Source organism: Nematolebias whitei, chromosome 6, assembly GCF_014905685.2.
Source record: "Nematolebias whitei isolate Nwh7 chromosome 6, NemWhi1, whole genome shotgun sequence".
In the NCBI taxonomy this organism is placed as follows: domain Eukaryota; kingdom Metazoa; phylum Chordata; class Actinopteri; order Cyprinodontiformes; family Rivulidae; genus Nematolebias; species Nematolebias whitei.
In genome coordinates, this window is record NC_056503.1 from 35456050 (window position 1) to 35475275 (window position 19226).

At 41.8% G+C, this 19226-nt stretch overlaps 2 protein-coding genes across 5 annotated transcripts in view; one reads left to right on the plus strand and one right to left on the minus strand.

Moving 5' to 3' along the window:
* picalmb (phosphatidylinositol binding clathrin assembly protein b) overlaps positions 1–17808 on the plus strand; it is a 25957-nt gene extending 8149 nt beyond the window's left edge. The window contains exons 6-23 of one of the 4 annotated variants that reach the window (XM_037677573.1): positions 334–445; positions 556–662; positions 765–806; positions 1861–1946; positions 2032–2155; positions 2245–2378; positions 3919–4019; positions 4174–4326; positions 8835–8918; positions 10378–10464; positions 10590–10706; positions 11750–11866; positions 11974–12004; positions 12101–12200; positions 12794–12853; positions 13416–13520; positions 13830–13935; positions 17532–17808. In XM_037677573.1, coding sequence (XP_037533501.1) covers positions 334–445; positions 556–662; positions 765–806; positions 1861–1946; positions 2032–2155; positions 2245–2378; positions 3919–4019; positions 4174–4326; positions 8835–8918; positions 10378–10464; positions 10590–10706; positions 11750–11866; positions 11974–12004; positions 12101–12200; positions 12794–12853; positions 13416–13520; positions 13830–13922 — 1653 coding nt within the window. In that variant the 3' untranslated portion in view covers positions 13923–13935; positions 17532–17808. The remainder of the gene's footprint in view (positions 1–333; positions 446–555; positions 663–764; positions 807–1860; positions 1947–2031; positions 2156–2244; positions 2379–3918; positions 4020–4173; positions 4327–8834; positions 8919–10377; positions 10465–10589; positions 10707–11749; positions 11867–11973; positions 12005–12100; positions 12201–12793; positions 12854–13415; positions 13521–13829; positions 13936–17531) is intronic. The other 3 variants (XM_037677569.1, XM_037677570.1, XM_037677571.1) reach the window with 3 other exon arrangements.
* vps26b (VPS26, retromer complex component B) overlaps positions 1–19226 on the minus strand; it is a 440542-nt gene that overhangs the window by 64787 nt on the left and 356529 nt on the right. The window lies entirely within an intron of this gene.

The window sequence follows — 19226 nt, forward strand, 5'->3', positions numbered from 1 at the left end:
CTTCCGGTTACCGTATGTTTCCGGTTACCGTATGCTTCCGGTTACCGCATGACTCCTGTTACCGCATGCGTCCTGTAACGGTATATCTACTGTCATTTCTGAATATGACTCTTTGCCACACATTCTGTGTCTCATGTGACCAAATTATCTCCTGGAATTGTTGGATTTACTTGGGGAAAACTCGGGGAATGTAGTTTTTTTTGCAATGCTGGGAACCCTCATGCACCTTGCTGGAGCTCATGCATTACAAACAGGAAGCTCCTGAGCTTTCTTAACTTGCAGACCACAAAAAGGCTTTAAAATAAATTTCCTTGCTGATTGCTTTTCTTTCAGGTCAATGCCAACGAGCTGACTAATGGAGTCATCAACGCAGCCTTCATGCTCCTCTTCAAAGACTCCATCAGGCTCTTTGCTGCTTACAATGAAGGCATTATCAACCTGCTCGGTAAGACCGTTAGGAACCCCCTTTCTCTAGTTTTCACTTTGTCTTTTACCCCTGTGCTTGTGGCTGTTCCCGGCAAACAAGTGATTTTTTATTTTTTTTTCACCGAACAGAGAAATACTTCGACATGAAGAAGACCCAGTGTAAAGAAGGCTTGGACATTTACAAGAAGTTTCTCACTCGAATGACTCGAATATCAGAATTCCTCAAAGTAGCAGAGGTAAGCTGCACAGCTTTTCTTTTTTCTCTCTCCACACATAAACCCGTCAATGCCAGCGGGGCGTGGAGTTTTGTAACAGTCGTCTGGTTTTCTTTCTAACAGCAGGTGGGAATCGATCGAGGCGACATCCCAGACCTTTCACAGGTACGCAGTCTAAAACCACACATTTTTATGTTTATTTTACTGCACAGATTGGCTTTGTTCTCTGACAAACTAGAATAGAGGCATAGATCCAGACAGTACAGATGTTCTCCAAAGACAAGGCACTTTGCATGATTTCCTTCTGGGGTGCATGACTGCTGGAAAAAGGACGTTTTTCTTTGCCTGGTTCTCGTTTTCATCCCTTTTTCTTCCTCTCCTGCTTCTGAGTTTCCTTCTGCTCTTCTAACCCACATCTGAATCAGTAAATAAAGGTGTCAAGAAGTCAATTCTGTCGCTGCAGTTCACTCTTAAAATCTGCAGTGACCTGTTACACGTTCCTAAATTACAACCATGAAAGCGGCACATGCTGTTGCAGAACTGGGGAGCTTTTGTTTATTTTCCTGCACAAATATTTAACCCCAATAACCTCGAGTTAAAATGCATTTTCCTTCTGACTGTCACCACCTTTATATTCTGTATTTTCCCCTTATCTTTCCACTTTAGTTCACAGTTTGTGTAAGTACTGTTATTTCACTCTTTATGCCCGTGACTTGCCTCGGTGTTGTCTTTTTGCATGCCTTCTTCTCCGATTCTTGTCTCCTACATCTCGGTGGGGGGGGGGGATAAAACAGTTGAAGGAAAAAACGCTGGCTGTGGTAAATACTGTTCACTTGTCGTTGAGGTGGACCCCCCCCCCCCCCCAGAATAGCTCATCTCGTGTTTAAAAAAGCTGCCCCATTGCTCTTAGGCACGGCCGATTCAACAACGCCTGGCTTGTTGAAAGCGCCGTTGTGCAGTTCATCATCCCACACAGAGGCTACTCTCATCCAAAGTAGCTTTTGGCTGGAATGCAGTCATCGATCAGTGGTGGGTGAATGATGTAATCCTCCTAATCAAATCCATTAATTGGCTGACGAAACATTGTTTTACTGGGTTTTTGATGTAGTGTTTTCTACTCCATCTTGCATCGCCCACCACTGTCCAGTATGGTGTTAATGTCCTTTATACTCAACATATCCTGCATCAAGTCGTAGCTAACTGGTTTTTGTCGTTACAGGCTCCTAGTAGCCTCCTTGAAGCTCTGGAGCAACATCTGGCCTCTTTAGAGGGCAAGAAAGTCAAAGACTCCACTGCAGCAAGCAGGTCTGATAACTCTCCATCTCTCTCCTCATAATCTTCAGTGTGTTTGATCGCTAATGCAAGTCGTTTTTATGTTTCCCTCCTGCAGGGCCAGCACTCTGTCAAACGCCGTGTCATCACTGGCCAGCACAGGCATGTCTTTCACTAAAGTGGACGAACGAGAGAAGCAGGCAGCTCTCGAGGAGGAGCAGGCCCGACTCAAAGCTTTGAAGGTTTGCCCGTTTGTGTATTTTTTTTTTTAGTATTTAAAATGTGCATCTGTTTAGTGTTTACTTGAGCCGATGCTCTCCTCCCTTCTCAGGAACAACGGCTTAAAGAGCTCTCCAAGAGGCCATCCTTTGCCACAACGGATACGTCACCGGTCTCCACCACCGGGGGCACCATCAGCACCGCACCAACCATAGACCTCTTCTCCACACCCAGCTGCTCAAACGGGTACTGCTCACAGTGACGGCTCTTTTATTTCTAAAACCAAAGCTAATCAGGATCTTCTGATCTGCTTATGTTGACTCTTGGCTCAACAAATCTTTATTATTCCCATTCTACAGCTGGACGTAGGACATAAAACATTTATCTTATTTACATGATGCATTTAAATGGATTAGAGTACAACAACAAAGAAGTACTTGTGCTGGTTTATCTGAGCGCATCTTGTTTGTCTGGACTTTTTTTTTTTTTTGCTCTTTGACATTTCAGTAAGCACATTTTCAGTGATGAGGTTTCATTGACGTTAATAAAAGAAGGTATTTGACTAATTAATTGGGCTTTCAAAAGAAAACTGAGCTGTCCCTTTCATGAATTATTCCTTTTTTGGCTTGTAAGACAGAACTCTTTGTGTTTCAGAACGGGATTTCCTGACATTTTGTTGATGTTTACTTGTAACAAATTTAAGTGTATTTATCTGCGGTACCGCTCAATTTCAGCCTTTTACCAACAGACGGGAACATAAACACTGGCTTCTTTGTGTCACATTCTTGTTAACAAGTGATGCAACAATACACAAACTGTTTAACAATTAAAGGTATTTTTTAGTATTCTAATTAAACAGCATTTGGATTAGAGTTGCATTCGGGCCCAAAAAACCCGGCCCCGGCCTGTAGCCATAATTTCCGAACCCGACCTGACAAATTAACAGTAATTTCAGGTTCGAAGCCGAAAAAGCCCTGGACATTTTTAATTAAGCTTTGACTGCTTATATAGTTACTAACAGTCGGCGGACACGCACGGCTGAGTAAAAGGGGCAGAAGATCTGAGCTGAGGGGGTGTTTGTCCTTTCATGGCCATCAAAGCACATTAAATTCCTCCTTCCTGCATTCTGCATTATTCAGACATGGACCCTGCTCTGACATATCTGCTAGGATATTTTGGGATCTCACCCGTTTGGGTCGATGGCCGTGTGCGTCCACTGAGTGCAGCGGCTGAACATCCATTTGGGCGCTGGATCACTTCCTGGCAGTAAAGTCCCATCTGAAGCTTAACGGGGTTTTTTTTTTTTTTTTACTCTTTTTAAGGCCAGTCAGCGCGCGGTCAAATGGCTGCGTGCGGCTGGTGATCGTATGGCAAGCCATGTTGCTGTTTGATTGGATTGTCAGCCGTGTGTTTGCTGACTCTGAAAGCCCGACACTGACCCAGCCTGCCCATCCAGCTCATTATTATGGCCCGGCCCGCTTCGTGCCCGGATTAGAACTGACGGCTCTAATTTTGATCACTTTGATTGAAAAGCGTTTCTTCTAAGAGTATTTTTAGACTTTTGTGTGAAATGTTTGATTTTCCACAGCAAGCTTAAATGTATTATTTTAAACTTTGTAAACCAACAACAAATTAGCATTTGTAGTTCTAATTTTGTTTTTGAATTAGCATAGTTGAGACTAAAGTCTTTTTCGTGAGTTGGTACCTAAAATGTGTTTTCGTTTCCAGGGTTTGTGAAAAGTGGATGCTTGTAAAATGGTTGAAATGTGTGTGTTTGGTTCTGCAGTGCAGTGAAGATGGAGAGTGACCTTTTTGACCTTCAGTCCACTTTCCAGCCCCCCCTGCAGTCCGGCTCCACGGGGCTTCCGGCGGCGACAGCGTGGGCAGGTAAACTCCTCCTCCTCCTCGGCGCCTCCAACCCGACACCCGTGTCTCTGGACTTCAGTGACCTCTGTTCTGCATGCTCTCCTTTTTTTGTTGTTGTCTGACTCTTCCTCCCTTCTCCACTGTCTTCTGTCTTCTCTTTCTTCTGCCTACGTAGATCCTTTCACCTCTACTGAAGCGGGAGATGAATCCATGCCAAACCTTAACCCTTTCCTCTCAAAACTCGTTGTCGATGCCACTCACTTACCTGTCGTGTCTTCAGACGGTGTTAGCTTTTCCTCTAGGACATCTGGTCATGAAGTGTTTGGTGGTAACGACTCATTTTGTTACTCTTCAGAAGTCTTTGTCACTCTGTTTCATACATCTGTACTCACTTATCTGCATGGACACTTCAGCGTTTCTCCTACGTTTATTGAAGGGGGTGCCCACATTGAGCATTAACACGTCATGTTAAGTTTTAAACCCTGTATCCAAGTACAAAAAGTACTGCGCTTACTACACAAGGTGACTGTGCAAAATAAGTGATAGATGATGCCTCCCACCCCTTCACAAAAAGCACATAATTTTTAATGGAAAGCTGTTGGGGAACATTTCCATAATCTGCTTCCTGACGCACATCAGTTGGGTAACCTCAAGGTGTAGAAAGTTTCGTGGAAAGATTTTTTTTTTTCTGCTTTAATCCATGTTTTTAGTTTTTAAACATCTTAAAAGTATAGTTTCCTCAAATGATTGAGGGGGCCGATGGGGCAGCCAAAGAATAATCCATGGGGGCTAAGACCACCACTGATCACTGGTGGATTAAATTGCTCCCTTGTCAGGATCCGTCACTCTGTCCCAGCGCGGACAAGCAAAGCACAAACGCCACCTCTGTTCTTCTTCACTGCGTAACTCCTGCCCACTTGAACATCTGGCACCAGAAACATTCAGGTTTACATTCCCTGATTGATTCCAATCCAGAAAAACATCTCCCAAAGTACCAACATTCACTATGATGGGGGGACATTAGCATATCGCTTGTTCATATTTAATCATTATTAAAGTACATTTGTTAAAAAGTGCCGTAGCCCACTTTAAAACGAAGGTTCTTTGATTCTCTAAACTTTTTTCTTATGCCCAGAAGATTACACTGCAGTGAGAAAAGCTACATACTTTATGTATTTAAATGTACTATTTATTATTGAAATCTTATTTTTTAGCTGCTGGCAACTATGCCCCCCCCCCCCCCCCCCCCAGCTCTAAACTCAGTGGAAGTGCTGCACTTTGCATGTTTGTTGTGCTGCTTTACTGTAAATGTCGTACGTCTGTACTTGTGTCTAAATGAGCCGCAGCTGCTCCAGCTGTAAATGTAATCTCTCCTTCAGCCTCCTGTTGGGAAGTCCAGCTCAAGACTTTGTCTCTGGTCCTTCATGCTTCATCGAGGCCGGATTATCTGCAGTTACATTTAATGCTTGTATTTTTCTGAAGGACGGCGCTTCGGTCTTAGATGTAGTCCTGAGGTGTTGCACCAGAAACACACCACCAGTCCAGATGTGATTTTACATCTTTCTTCTTAGTCTATTTCTTTTTGTCTTTCTTCCTTTTTCCTCCTTTCTTTCTTTCTGTCTGTCTTCTTCCTTTCTTTTTTATTTTCTTCTTTCTTTCTTCTTTCTTCCTCTCTTCTTCTCCTTTCTTCTTCTTTCAGTCTTCCTTTCTTCCTCCCTTCTTCCTTTCTTCCTCCCTTCTTTCTTCCTCATTTCTTCTTCTTCTTCCTCCTTTTTCTTTCAGAATAGCTCAGCCCTGCTGAGTTGAGTTATTCAGTCAGTTTTCCTTGCCATTAGATTTTCTTGACGTCTCTTCTTTAAAGGCTCAGCTGCACGAGTTTCATAAAGTCTAAAGTTTTTGATCAGATGAATTGATTCAATGTTCTGCTGCTGAGCAAACCTCCACCCTCCCCATGGCTCGTTGTAAGGCCAGTAGAGGTCACAGCCGATGAACCGCCTCATTTGTGATTGTAAACGTTTTATTTAAGCACTGCGTTGGATGCGTTGGATGTGTAATGTGACGGAGGCTGGAACGGCTCCAAACAACCACATGCATAAGGCTTATTTCCTTAAAGTTTTCCTCCTACTGACAACAATAATTCAGGAGTTTAGAGACATTAAATGAGTCTTGAAATGCAAATTGGAAGTTGAAATTAGTTTGTGAAACTTTGAGTCCAGACAGTGGTCGAAATTTGACTACATCAAATTATTTGATTAGTCACACTAAGTTTCTGTTTAAGCTCATTTCTCACCAAGGTTTATTTCTGAAACTACTTGTTAGAGCTGCCTTGTTGTCGAGGGTCACAGCTGCACCAGAGACAGGAAAATAGCCCAAATACCAATCAGTGCTTTTAGTGATGTCTACATTTGTGCTATTAAAAACCTGCATAAAAAGACCAATTGGAAAATTAATTGAATATGGAGGTGAGATCAGGAAGAAAAAAATCATTGCGAGGTTGGAGTGTAACCTCCCACTAGCCTCGGTGTTTAATGTTAGACTGTGAAAATGCAGCTGGTTTCCCTTTCTGCTGTGACCGGTATCCTGGAACAAGATATGAGAGGGAAATCGAGCAAATGAAGGCTTTTGGAAATCAAAACGCAAATTATAAGTTTGTATAAAAACGATCATAACTTGAAGATCAAACTTGCAGCTAAACGTACAGAACATGAAGCCTGTTAACAGGTGGAATGTTAAAACTCGTGCACACGCCGGCTGCTTTATTAGCTCCACCTGCTCAACATCTTACCACAGTCGGCTAACCAGTCAGTCACATGGCAGCAACTCCACATTTTTAGGCTTGTAGACGTGGTGAAGATGAGCTGCTCAAGTTCAAACCAGGCCTCAGAATGAAGGAGAGACGATTTATGGGACTGAATTAGTGGTTGTTGGTGCCAAACTAGCTGCTTTTTCAGAAACCGCTGCTCTTCTGGAATTTGTACACACAACCATCTCAAGGGTTTGAAGAGAAAAGTTCAAAAAAGAGAGAAGATCCAGTGTGGGGTGGTTGTGTGGATTTAAAAGAGCCTTGTTGGTGTCAGAGGTGATTGGACAGACTGGTTTGAGATTACAGAAAGACGACAGTAGCTCACTCTGTGCAAACCAAAGGTCTGTGGAGAACCGGCTCTGACCCAACATGTCCAGCCTAGACGCAGCAGAAGACCTCACCGAGCATCACTCCTGCCAGCTGAGAACAGGAAACTGAATTTATAGTTCAAGTCGACTCTGATTGAACAATAACTCGTAAAATGTTCTGATGAGTCTGGATTCACTGAACTCCAGCGGCCTCCGGGGTCACCAGATCTGGGTCCAGTTGGACATGGTGGAGCAGTACCCTCACATCGTAGACGTGCCGCGGACAAACCTGCAGCCACTCGTGACGCCAACATGTCACTGTGGACCAGAGTCTGAGGAACGTTTGCAAGAACTTGAGTCTCTGCCACAAATAATTAGCCGTTCTGAGCAGCACACTTCTGTCCTCTCTGAACGTGACTCGGGCCCGACACGTCTCTGAGAATTGAGCGTTTCGTGTCAGAAATATTTCCTGTACAACTCTGGAGTTTTGTTTTCATGAAATGCTGGGAATAGGCCTGTCACAATAAACAAATCAATTAATTGCATGATAAATGAAAATGATCAACCTGATTTTCATTTATCAGCTTTATCGTTTCTTTGTGTCTCTCTTTCTACTGAAGACACTGGATGACAAAAAGGCTCTGCCCCCCCCCCCCCCCCTTTCTATTTTCTCTTTAAAATCTGTTAAGTTTGTTAAAATCACATTTTTGGATCATTAAAAGGAGCTGAGCTGAGAAGCTAAGCTAACAAGCCAACCTCAGAGGAAAAATGCCTCAATCTTGTCGAAGCTCCAAAATTCACTGAAACACGTGTCTTGGTGTAAAAAGTTTTTTTCTGCAAAAAGAAGCTGAGAACTTGTTTACTGATTGTTTGTTTATTAAAAGCTTTGTGTGACAAATGCTATGCTAAAGAGCTTAAACCACACTGAGCGTCCGCCATTTTGAGAACCAAAGATAAACGGCCCGTGTCACGTCAAGGGGCCTCCCTCCCATTTTTCTTAGACACGCTGCTCACTCCCTCACTATCCATCCTTCGGATCAAACAGTCTTATACTGCCATTCAGTGGTCAAAGAAGGTACTACATGCAAAAAAATTACCAACATTTCTTCTTAAATTTGACGATAATTACTAATTGTTGTCCAAATTTCAAACAATATAATCATTTATCACAATAATTTCGGATATAATTAATCGCCCAGCAAAATTTATCGTGACAAGCTTAACTGGGAAGCCTGAATCCAACAATTTGTATCTAATAAAGAGGCCGGTGAGTAGAGGATAAATTAAAGGAGAGTTACTAAACTTTTTTTGTTGAACTAAATATTTAGGTTTGAACTTTTCTTGTAGAAGAGACCTGAGTATTTCCTGTTGGTAGAGAAAAAGAATATGAATTTTATTGTATCGTGCAAACATGACAATTTGTTTTATTGACATACAAATATTTTAATTAAAACATTTTGGAAGTGTACTCTAGATTCAAAGTTTGCTTCAGCAGATATTTTTTCCAAAGAAACAAAATGATATCATCAGCAAATACGATGACTTAATTTGAGTTGATGTACCGGACATCTAAACTTGTCTACACACCTGAAGATGCTGTTTTTGTGGACTTTGAGTTTTTGGCTTCTGCTCATCGTTTTCTGTTGAACGGTTTGATGTTGTAGAGCAACTATGACGTAGAGCTTTAAGTTTCAACCTGTTCTTACACTATTTTTGATTCTCCAGATCTTTACAATCCCTTTACTGACACAAACTCTTCAGTTTCAACCAATTACAAACGCACAGTGCGGATAGAGCCGTCCATCTCAGGTACTTATTCAAGGCTCCCCACCTCATCCTGTTTCCTAAAAACAGACACCAGATCCCCTCAGAGCCGTTACTATGATCTGTGTTGTAGGACTAAACTCTTACTGGATGGAGGGAGAGTTTTACACTTTGGGAATTAAAACCATGATTTTCTTTTTGTAGATTTAGTTTCTCATCTCAACTTTAGGATGCGTTGCCTGCACTTCTTTAAAGAACAGTACTCCGAAACCAAAATGTTGAAGCTTAACTTAAGTAAAGCTGCATCATCTTTTAGCTTTTAGTTCATACTTGTACATACATGTACTTCAGGGGTTTTTGTTAATGATTCTGTATCTTCATTAGATATTTGAAAACTGGCTATTTTAGCATCACAAAGGAGTGAAATGTCTGATTTCAGATCTGTTTAGAGCTATGAAACATAAAAAAGTTGTAACTCCACATTGTTCAATTCCTTTTATGTAGGAACTTGTATTCTTATATTCTCCGATGTATTCAGGGAGTCGAGAGCCGTTGGTTTCCTTCAAAAGAGTCTTTAAGCTTTCAGTTTTTGTATTTAAGGTGATTTTTCCAAATCCTTTATAGATTAAAATAAAAGTGATTAGTTAATAGGTTTGGAGAATGTACCAAAATGTGCAGATGTTTGCCAATCTGCTCAAACTGTGCATAAGTTAATCATGGAAGAAGAAAAAACAAGTGTCAAAACGAGAACAGCAAAGTTTACCTTTTTAATTTGAAGTTCTGCTCACAAAATAAAATGTCAGAATAATTCTAAAGTAAAAAAAAAAATCACTTTGGGTTATGATCAAACACTAATATGGTACAGTACATAATATTTTTTACACAAATGATAATAAAAACTAATGTATACATAAAAAATATATAATTATACACATATAATATAAAAACTAAAATAAAATAATAAAAAAATTGGATTTAGTTGCAGGAAGGTAGAATTATTGTTTTAAATCCATATATTTAAATAATCAAAACAGTGTAGCTGTACGTTATTCTGGTGTCTATAAATTGATAAATCTAGGTAACGTTATGCAGCTTTAGAAAAAAATATGGAAATATGAAGCCAAGCTAGTGGTAAAAACATTTTAGAGTAGATAATTGTCCATTTTATTGAAAAGAAGTGTTAGTTTGAGAGAAAAGCTTTAAAAATGTTGTTTAAGATGGTCTGAAGGACGATAAATGTGTTGATTTGATTAAAGTTGCAGCAGAGGAGAAATTCCCAAAATGTTAAACGTTTCCTTTCGTCTCCTCCCTGGTTGCTGTTTGTGTTTGCTCTCCCGCCTTTTTGAATAAATCCCTAAATGAGTTGAGGACTAGCAGCTCGTTAGCGCCTCCTTCCTGCTTTTTTCTGCTGCTCTTGTTTCTCTGCCGTCTCTCTGACTCAGCCGTGAATTCCTCTCTTCCTCTCTTCCTGCTCTTTGCCTTCCTGCTTGCCGTGGCGTGTCAGACTCCTTCTGTGGTCCGGTGTCGGTCGCTCAGCACCACCAGGCTCCCTTCCCCGCTGAGCCCTCTGCTGTAGCCGGTCTATTCAGAGGTAGAGTATGGAAGGTGCTCCAGGGACCCCGCTTCGCTGCTGTTCACGTTTCTTCTAGTTTTTGTTTGGCGCTCCTGCCTGTCCTTCGAACTCTGTAACTGCAGCTCCTTCATCTCTTTTTGAAGGGTACTCGACGCCACAGGCCCCGCCACAGCAACCAGCCGGGGGGCTCCAGGTGGACTTCGAGTCTGTTTTTGGAAACAAAGCCTCCGGCGGCGGCGGCGGCAGCCTCAACTCTGATGGTGAGAATTTAATTTGAAGAAGTCGTTGAGAACACCTGAGCAGCAGGTTTGAAAGATGTTGAGTTGATAAGTAAACGAGTAGAAACCGGTTTTATTGTCTCCCGACTGGAAGAGGGAGATCATGTAAATACATGTCGTAAATGGCTCCGAGTCCGTCAGTTTTACAGATGTGGCGCGACTAGCTGATCAAACAAGGTCTTTAAATAAAACTTACATCAACTGTTCCTGTATCCTGTTAGCAAAATATCTTGTAATTTTAATGAAAGAAATCCTCTGCAACCGATGAACTTCTGAAGTCAACTGGATTCAAGATGGTTGCAACAAGTTGTTTTGGTGCCGTGTTTTTCTACCTATAAATCTGTTTTTTGCACAATTTACATGCCCTGCAACTTATACGCCGAAGTAACGTATTTATGGATTTTTCCCCCATATTTATAAAACGATTTTTGACTGAGATGTGACCGTTTTCATTCATTCTGGCTGAAAATATTGAACACTACTATTTTCAGTCACTCGTTTAGGGCCCCCTCCATGGCTCTTCTGGTTTCGTTTATGGCCTCGGGTTATCCAAATTTGCTAAATCGCTCGTACTTTGTTGGAACGTGGTGCTTTTTGACCCGGCCATGTAACGGGCTAGTTCCGTTTAGAAGAGTACTGCACCTCCTGCATTTTTAAAAGGGGAAATCTCCAAACTTCAAAAACGGTGCCATTTATTATATGAAGGGATTTCCCGGCGCTACGGCAGCAGCAGAGAAAAATGGTGAAGTTCAAAAGAAATTGAAAGGATTATTTCTGTTGACGTAGCGTTTATCAAACTTTGATTTAAAGTCAGATTATGAAGGTTATATGCTGCTGAGAGTCACTGGCGTCACTGCATGGTTGTGGATTTAAATGGTTTCTTGCTCTGCAGCTCGACTGTTTGCAGCACGACAGATGTTTGTATGTGGATGTGCAGCAAACCTGATGATCGCTGATAAAAAAAAGAAACTTTGCACTGACAAGAAATCTGTCAGGCGTGTGATTGTTCTGTTTCCTCCCGTCAGATCTTTCCGGAGGCATCCTGAAACCGACCCTCGCCGGCTCAAACCAGTTGTCCAGTCAGCTGCCAGAGAAGCTGGTGTCGGACGACCTCGACTCCTCTTTGGCCAACCTCGTCGGCAGTGAGTGTAGCGGCGCGTTGCGTCCGGCCGCTCTTATCAACGTTTTCGTTAAGGCTCGGGTTTTCTCAGGCTAACAGCGGCTGGTTGTTTCTCTTTTTGTTTTTCAGACCTCGGCATCGGTAACGGCACCATGAAGAAGTAAGTGTCGTCTCCGTTGTGATTTTTCAGCAGCTCGCCGCCGCTGCTGCTGCTGCTGCTGCTGCTGCTGCTAACCTGAGCTGTGTTCATCCTCAGTGACATCCACTGGAGCCAGCCGGGGGAGAGGAGGATGACCGGCGGCACCAACTGGCAGCCCAAGGCGGCGCCCACCACGACCTGGAACCCCGTCTCCATGGTGACGCACGCATCCCAACACTGCGCTTATATTTATGGCGGACATGAAACTACAACTCGCGTGTTTCAAACATTTCTAATCGATGGAAACTCTTGAAGAAAGACGATTTTCAGCTGCAGAGTTTACAACAAAGAACGAACCAGCAGCTTGTTCTGGTCGTCCAGCCTGAACCTCACAGCTCGATTCAGTGAACCGACGTGTTTGAGTTTAATTTGAAGCAGTAATTAAATAATGAAAAAGCAACTCGTAAATGTTAACTTTGTCTTCAGTCAGATTTATGTCTCCGTTTAGGCTCGGTCATCCCGGTACGATCGTCCTCTCATAAAAAAGATTTATCGTTGTTGTTTACTTTTTTTAATCGTTGAAGTCGTTTTTTTCCTCAGTTTAGACTAAAAACAGACAGAATCCTCTTTTAATGAGCACTTTTCAAACAATTGTTTCTCAGTTCAATGAGAATAAACTTGAGGCAAAACATCCAGAATGTTTTCGTCCCAAAGATGAAGCACAGAAACGAACGTGCGCGGTCACAGCAGCTCAAAGAATTCACGCACAAGCCTCGACTCTGAAGTTTACCATTTTGTTTTTCTCTTCAGCCACCGTCAATCATGGCCTTCCCTGCCACCACACCCACAGGCATGATGGGATATCCCATGGTAAGTACCACGACAAGGTTTTATGTACCAGTTTCACGGTTTTTATGATCCGATTTGAGCTGAAGCCGAGAAAACATTAAAAACATTTAAAGTTCTTGATGTGTAAAAGAACGTGTTCAGTGCACCTGATCTGAGTCTGCAATGTCTTTAAGTAAAACGTCGAAGGTTGAATTGGTGCTGAAGTTTAAGAAAAACAGAAGAAGCTCTGCATCTGTACGACCCAGGGTTTTCTCAGGATGGAGTTATTTTAATTTCTCAAGTCTATGAAGCTTCAAAATGATTCATAGTTTGTTGAAATTTGTTGATTTCTCTCCTGGATAGCAACGAGCTAGTTTTGTTCACCAGTTTAAAAACTGTATAAGAATATTTTTTTTATTTTTTTTTTATCTGGACAGACATCACTGAGAACTGGAGCCTCATATTTAAAAAGTGGAATTCCCAAGCTTTATAGTGACGCCAAACATTATATGAAGGGATTTCCCAGCACCACAGCAGCCATCAGACCTATTTAATGTTTTTAATAGCGTGATAAATGAAGTGTTTGACCTGAAACCCTCTGCAGCCTCCACAGATGGGCTCAATGGGGATGATGAACCCCCCCACCATGATGTACACCCAGCCCGTCATGAGGCCTCCCAACCCCTTCGGCTCCGTGTCCAGCGCTCAGGTGGGTGCAGTTTGAGTTCTCAGGAGCAACTAGTCTCTGGTGCTGCGTGGCGTACCGTAGTTTGTCTCTGAGCTTTGTGGTCGGCGTGAACTCTGCTGAAGATGACAGTTTGAACAACTTCACTCTGGAGCTGAAGTGACAACAACCAAAACTGTGGATCATCATCTCTCCGTGTGTCCGAGCAGCTCCTCCTTTTTTTTTAATTAACCCATCTTTCACACATCACAGCTTCTCCAAACTAATCTCATCCCTCCCTTCAGTCTCTGAACTGACTCTGACTTCTCCTCTGGTCCTCCCACTTCCTGTTAGCCCTCTGCAGCCTCTAGTCCTTCCAGCCAGAGTCCTCTCCGAGCCCCTGGACAGGACCCGTTTGCACACCTCTCTCTCAAGGATTTCTTGTAGAGCATCTCTTTAGGTACATCATGCTCTTTGCTTGCAGATGCACCTGCATGTGTTGTGTGTCCCGTGCAGAAACAGTTTTCTGTTCTTTCCAACCCCTTTGTGTTCTTTCCATCAGATCAGATGTTTGCTTGAAATGTTCTTTCTGTTGCTCGTTTCTGTCTGAAGGAGCCAAACTCCTTCGTGTTTTTTTTTTTTTTTTCCCCCACGCCTTGACACGTTTCTCACGAGTGAATTGGGTCAGTCGTCTGTTTGCTGAGCTTTGTTCCTTCAAGTTAAACACTGGTAAACTCCAGCAGATTGAAAATAAGAACTGATCTGTATCCCTCTTTAACTTTTTTTTAAATTGTACATTTCAAACCAATGGCTAACAAAGATGTGTCCGAATTAAAGTCCAGAGAAGTTTTTATGCTTCTCTTTGGTAAAAGATGTTTTAATGTGCTCAGTTACAGCGTAGTAATCCTTCAACAAACAAACACTCAGCAGAATGTAAATATGAACCCAACGCAGTGATTTAAAAATGAAACCACATTGCTAGCATCATATAGAAAATGTAGGGATGCACAATACTGGATTTTTGACCAATATCCGATATGTTAAAACTTATTTGGCTGATGACCGATACCAAAACTGATCTCCCCCCCCCCCCCAGACCTACTTACAGAGACTACATAGCTTCCTCTGCTGTGGAATTAAAATACATTATTCTGCATGGTCTTTGTCAGTTTGGCCTGCTGCCAAATGCAGATGCCATAACACTTCAACTTGGATTATGTGTAATGTCAAATTTATTCATGACCGTTACCGTATTTGTCACCATATCAGTGTCACCGTTTTGCATAAATTTGTAAGTCCTGCGACTTATACACCAAAGTGACGTTGTTCTTTTTTCCTCCCATATTTATAACTGAATTTTTGGCTGAGATTTGATGATTTCATTCATTCTGACATGAAAAATATTGAACATTACCAAGTGCAGCTGCTAGAGGGCCCTCAAGCATTATGGCAAGCCAAGTGACTATTAATGAGATACTTGGCTTGCCATAGTATGTATGCGCCACCTTTTTTATATCGGTGTTATTTTGATGGAATGTCCGATATTTAACTTTATCGCCAACGTCGGACGATAATATCGTGCATCCCTAATAAATTGTATAATTTGAATAAAATTATTAGATCCACTAAATGTTTAAATAGTACAGAGAATATTAGCTGATTTATTGAAGGCGCCGGTGTTTATCCTGATAAACGTATTTTTAATTAATTTTACTTTTCATACATAAATACTTTAAGGAGTCTGTAGAGCTTCTGAAATAAGGGTGGACTCAGGAGTTAAACAAGTCAACTGTTTTGTGATTTATGAAAAAAATTTAATCAGAGCTAATTCAATTTAATTTAATTGCATCAGTCTGCAGAAGTTGTGGCATGGACTAAAATAAAACGAGAAGTAAATATTTGTTCATGTTTGCTTTGATTCAGCAACAAACGGATGAAATGACCTCATCTATACAAAATGACGCATTTAGATTCCTCAAGTTTGACAAGTTATTTTAGTAACGTGATATATAAAAAAAACAAGATTCACAAACCAAACTATAAAATATTTGAAATTGGTAAAATTATACAAGTTTTTCCTCTACAAGACATTTAAACTTCACCCTAACTTTCCAACCTAATTAGCAGATTGTGTTCGAGTCAAACGGACACTTCCGGCCCGTCGTTTGGTCTCCAACAGATCATAAACGCAAGCGGTGCACCTGCACTCAGACATATTCAGTATAAATTCACCAGGAAAAATAAACGTGCCAAAATCTATGCTTCTTTTGAATTATTCTAAATAACTCTTCATAAAACACATGCAGAAAAACAACTCACCCTGTCCTGTTGTGTACAGAGCAGTGAGGTTTGTCACCAAAACACAGGATGAACTGTCTTACTCCCCGATCAGCTGTAAACTGTGCATCAAAACAAATCAACAAATTCCAACACTGAACTGGATATTTAAGTGTTTTGTCCTTTTAGCCTCAACCAGGAGGCTGCAACCTGCACCTTACTCACTTTAACTTTATTAATTTTTCCACAATTAAAAGAAAAAATCGCATCAGCCTGCATAGTTAATAGTTTTAATTTGCACCAATTTAGTAAAAACTATTCTTCTTTACAAGAATCTGGTGTTTTAAAATGTAAAAATATCTATTGATGTTAAAAACCATTAAATATTTTAAGTTCTATAATGTCACTCTACAGGCCAGAAAAGCCCCCTCCAAAAAACTTCAAGTAGCCCATGGACCACCAGGCGATAACCACAGTTGTAGCAGGTACTGCGGCTCCGGACACGTAATTTAGTGAAGGAAAGGGGAGAAATGGCTCTTTGGATTGTAGAGGTTGCAGACCCCTGGATTAAATCTATAAAGCTCAAGTCTTAAAACTCAATGCTAACCTTTAAGCTAGGCAAGAGCTAACGTTCTGTTCGTGTATGGGATTCCTTAATAAACACCAGGTGAGGGTTTTATTTAGAGCTGCACTGATCCGATACCAACATCGGTATTTGTCCCGATATCGAAAAAAAACTTCTGGATCGGGTATCGTGACAATGTGACCGATCCATGACTGGGCAGATCTATTCGCTCTAAGTCTATGCTTTGTGCTCTGAGTGATGTCGTGCGCTAGCGAACTCGTCGCATAGTTTTCAAAATGGAGCGAGCAAAAGGATCAGCCATCTGGAACCATTTCACTCTACCTCGGCCAGCACATTGGACGGCTATGTGCAATACGTGCACAGCGACAGTTCCAAGGGGTGGCACAAAAAACTTCCAGCAATAACACTAACAACTTAATCAAGCATCTGTATCGGATCCGTATCGGTCACCACTAAACCGCAAATATTGGTATCGGAAGGGAAAAAAGTGGATCGGTGCATCCCTAGTTTTATTGGTGTTCAGCTGAAGCCAGAGGAAATTTGACCCTTCTGGCTTCCTGTACGTCCACTGTTGCTCTTAAACCTTTCCACACTGCTGATTTAAAATCTACAGGCAGGCGTTAAGGGCTCCATTCTTGCTTTGCTTTGTGTTGAGTGCTTTAAATGTTTTTCTCCACTCCTGCTCTGCCATGATAAACAAAATAAAACTCAAGGCCAGAGGGCCAATTATGGCCCTTGTTAACATCTTATCTGGCCCTCGAGATATTTTAATGTAAAATACTTATCTCTTTTCATTTTACTTAAAAAAAAAAAAAAAAAGCAGAGTGTGCTTTATTCAGTGCAGACATAGCATGACAGATGGAAAACTCTAAAGTCAAGAAAAATTCATTTGATTTTTTTTTTTAGTAATCTTTGATTTTGATGCGGAAAACGTGACGGAACGTGAAATGAGCTTTGAAACTGTCAAAACCTGCAACGGACAAAAGATGCCAAGTATCTGACTGCAGTTAATTTATTGACAAACTGACCCTTGGTTTGTAACAAGTTTTTAATTTTGGCCCCCTTTTTAACTGCGTTTGACACCCCTGGGTACGATGCACCCTTACTAAGCTGCAGAGCCTCGCTAACAGCCGAAGTGTAGCAACCATTCGACTCCCCGACCTCTGACCCTGTCTCTGTTGCTCTCCTTGCAGATGCAGTTCATGTAATTTGAAGGAAGTGTCTCTCAGAAGACGAAGCACTTAGCAGCAGAACTTTGTCCTCGTCGCAGTCCAACTCTTCAGAGAGGCTTCCACGACCCCCCCTCCCCCAAATACAGACACGTCAACAACACAAAGGTGCACCGACTTGTCAGAAACCATGGTAACCACGTCCAAACGGCGTTTGGCGGATAGCTCACACCCATTTCTTCTTGTAATAAGATGTCCGAAACGCCGAGTGATGCTGCTTTCTAACAACACCCCCCCCCCCCCCCCCCAAAGGACTTCTTATCCATTTTACAGTGAACTCTGTAAAGATAGGTCGGGTGCTGAGAAATTTAAACGTCATGTATTTGGAGAAGCTGCGGTCGGACGGAAGAGGCTTCGACAGTTAACGGGGAAGGGGGCGGAGCTACACGCAGGGCGGTTCTTCCCCTTTTTTCTCGACCAGATCATCCAAAACCCCTCGCAGTCGATTAACTGTCACTGAGTAGTGATGCTAATGACGTTTACACCCGTTTAGTTTTCGTCTTTTTTACCGTGTTTACAGTAGACATTCCTTGTGTGTTGTTTGTATTTATTTATGATTAATGATTTAAGATTTGGGGGTGGGGGGAGGGATAAAATGAAAAATAAAAAAAATAAAAATAATGTAAAATCTACAGTATGTTGAACACAGGTGGGAGTGCTTTAGCATTAAAACAAGGATCTCAGACTATCATTAAGAGGTAGAGTTGATAATAGAAATTATATAAATTACACCTTAATAAATGGAATGATAGAGCACTAAATATTCTCCGAGTTTTTGTGTTTAAGTTTTTTTTTTTTTTTTTTTTTTTTACTAGACGAAAGAATCTCCATTGTGCCGGGGTTAGAGTGCGAGTCAGTTAACAGTAACGTAGCGTGCCTGTAGGGGTTTTACTTCGGATCGGTCTCCTGAAAATCACTTCATCCACGAAGCGTGGCGCCGGGCGGCGGCGGTGGGCTCCCTTCGCTTTACGCTCGGCATGCCGTTGACTCACTGACTGTAATCAAGGCTGCCTTTTACTCTGAATGTGAAGGAGTTGTCTTCATGTTGCACACATCTTTGATCCACGCTGCAGCGAGGCGAGCGGAGCGCTCGGTTTGACGCAACACGAGTTGAGTGCGGGTGGGGTGCGGTGTAAATTAATTGTACAAAAGAAGAGCGAAGCTGCAGAGGGGCGGAGCAGCACTGTTGATCGGTGCCCTGTGTAAATAAACACTGACTGTTCTTTGAGCGCGAAGGTGAAAGATGTTTGAAATATGAAAGCAATTCAATCAAATTTGACTCTACCTAAGTTTGATTCAGGATCTTCTCTGCGTTTGTCTTCGCAGATCTTTATGTAATTAGATCGTGTAGCAGACAATGACTGAAGTCTTTTTTCTTTTTTTTTTCAAATAAAGAGCAGCTTCCACAAAAAGTCACGCGTCTGTGGTTTTCTATACGAGCCAACACGTGGAGATTCACTCGATCAGGTCAGGTACGGTCGACCTGCAGGAAAACAGATGTTAAGATGTTGGAGGGAATCCCTCCCAAGTCCTGGATCACCTACAGTGAGGAAAATAAGTATTTGAACACCCGGCGACTTTGCAAGTTCTCCCATTAGAAATCATGGAGGGGTCTGAAATTTTCATCTTAGGTGCATGTCCACTGTGAGAGACAGATCT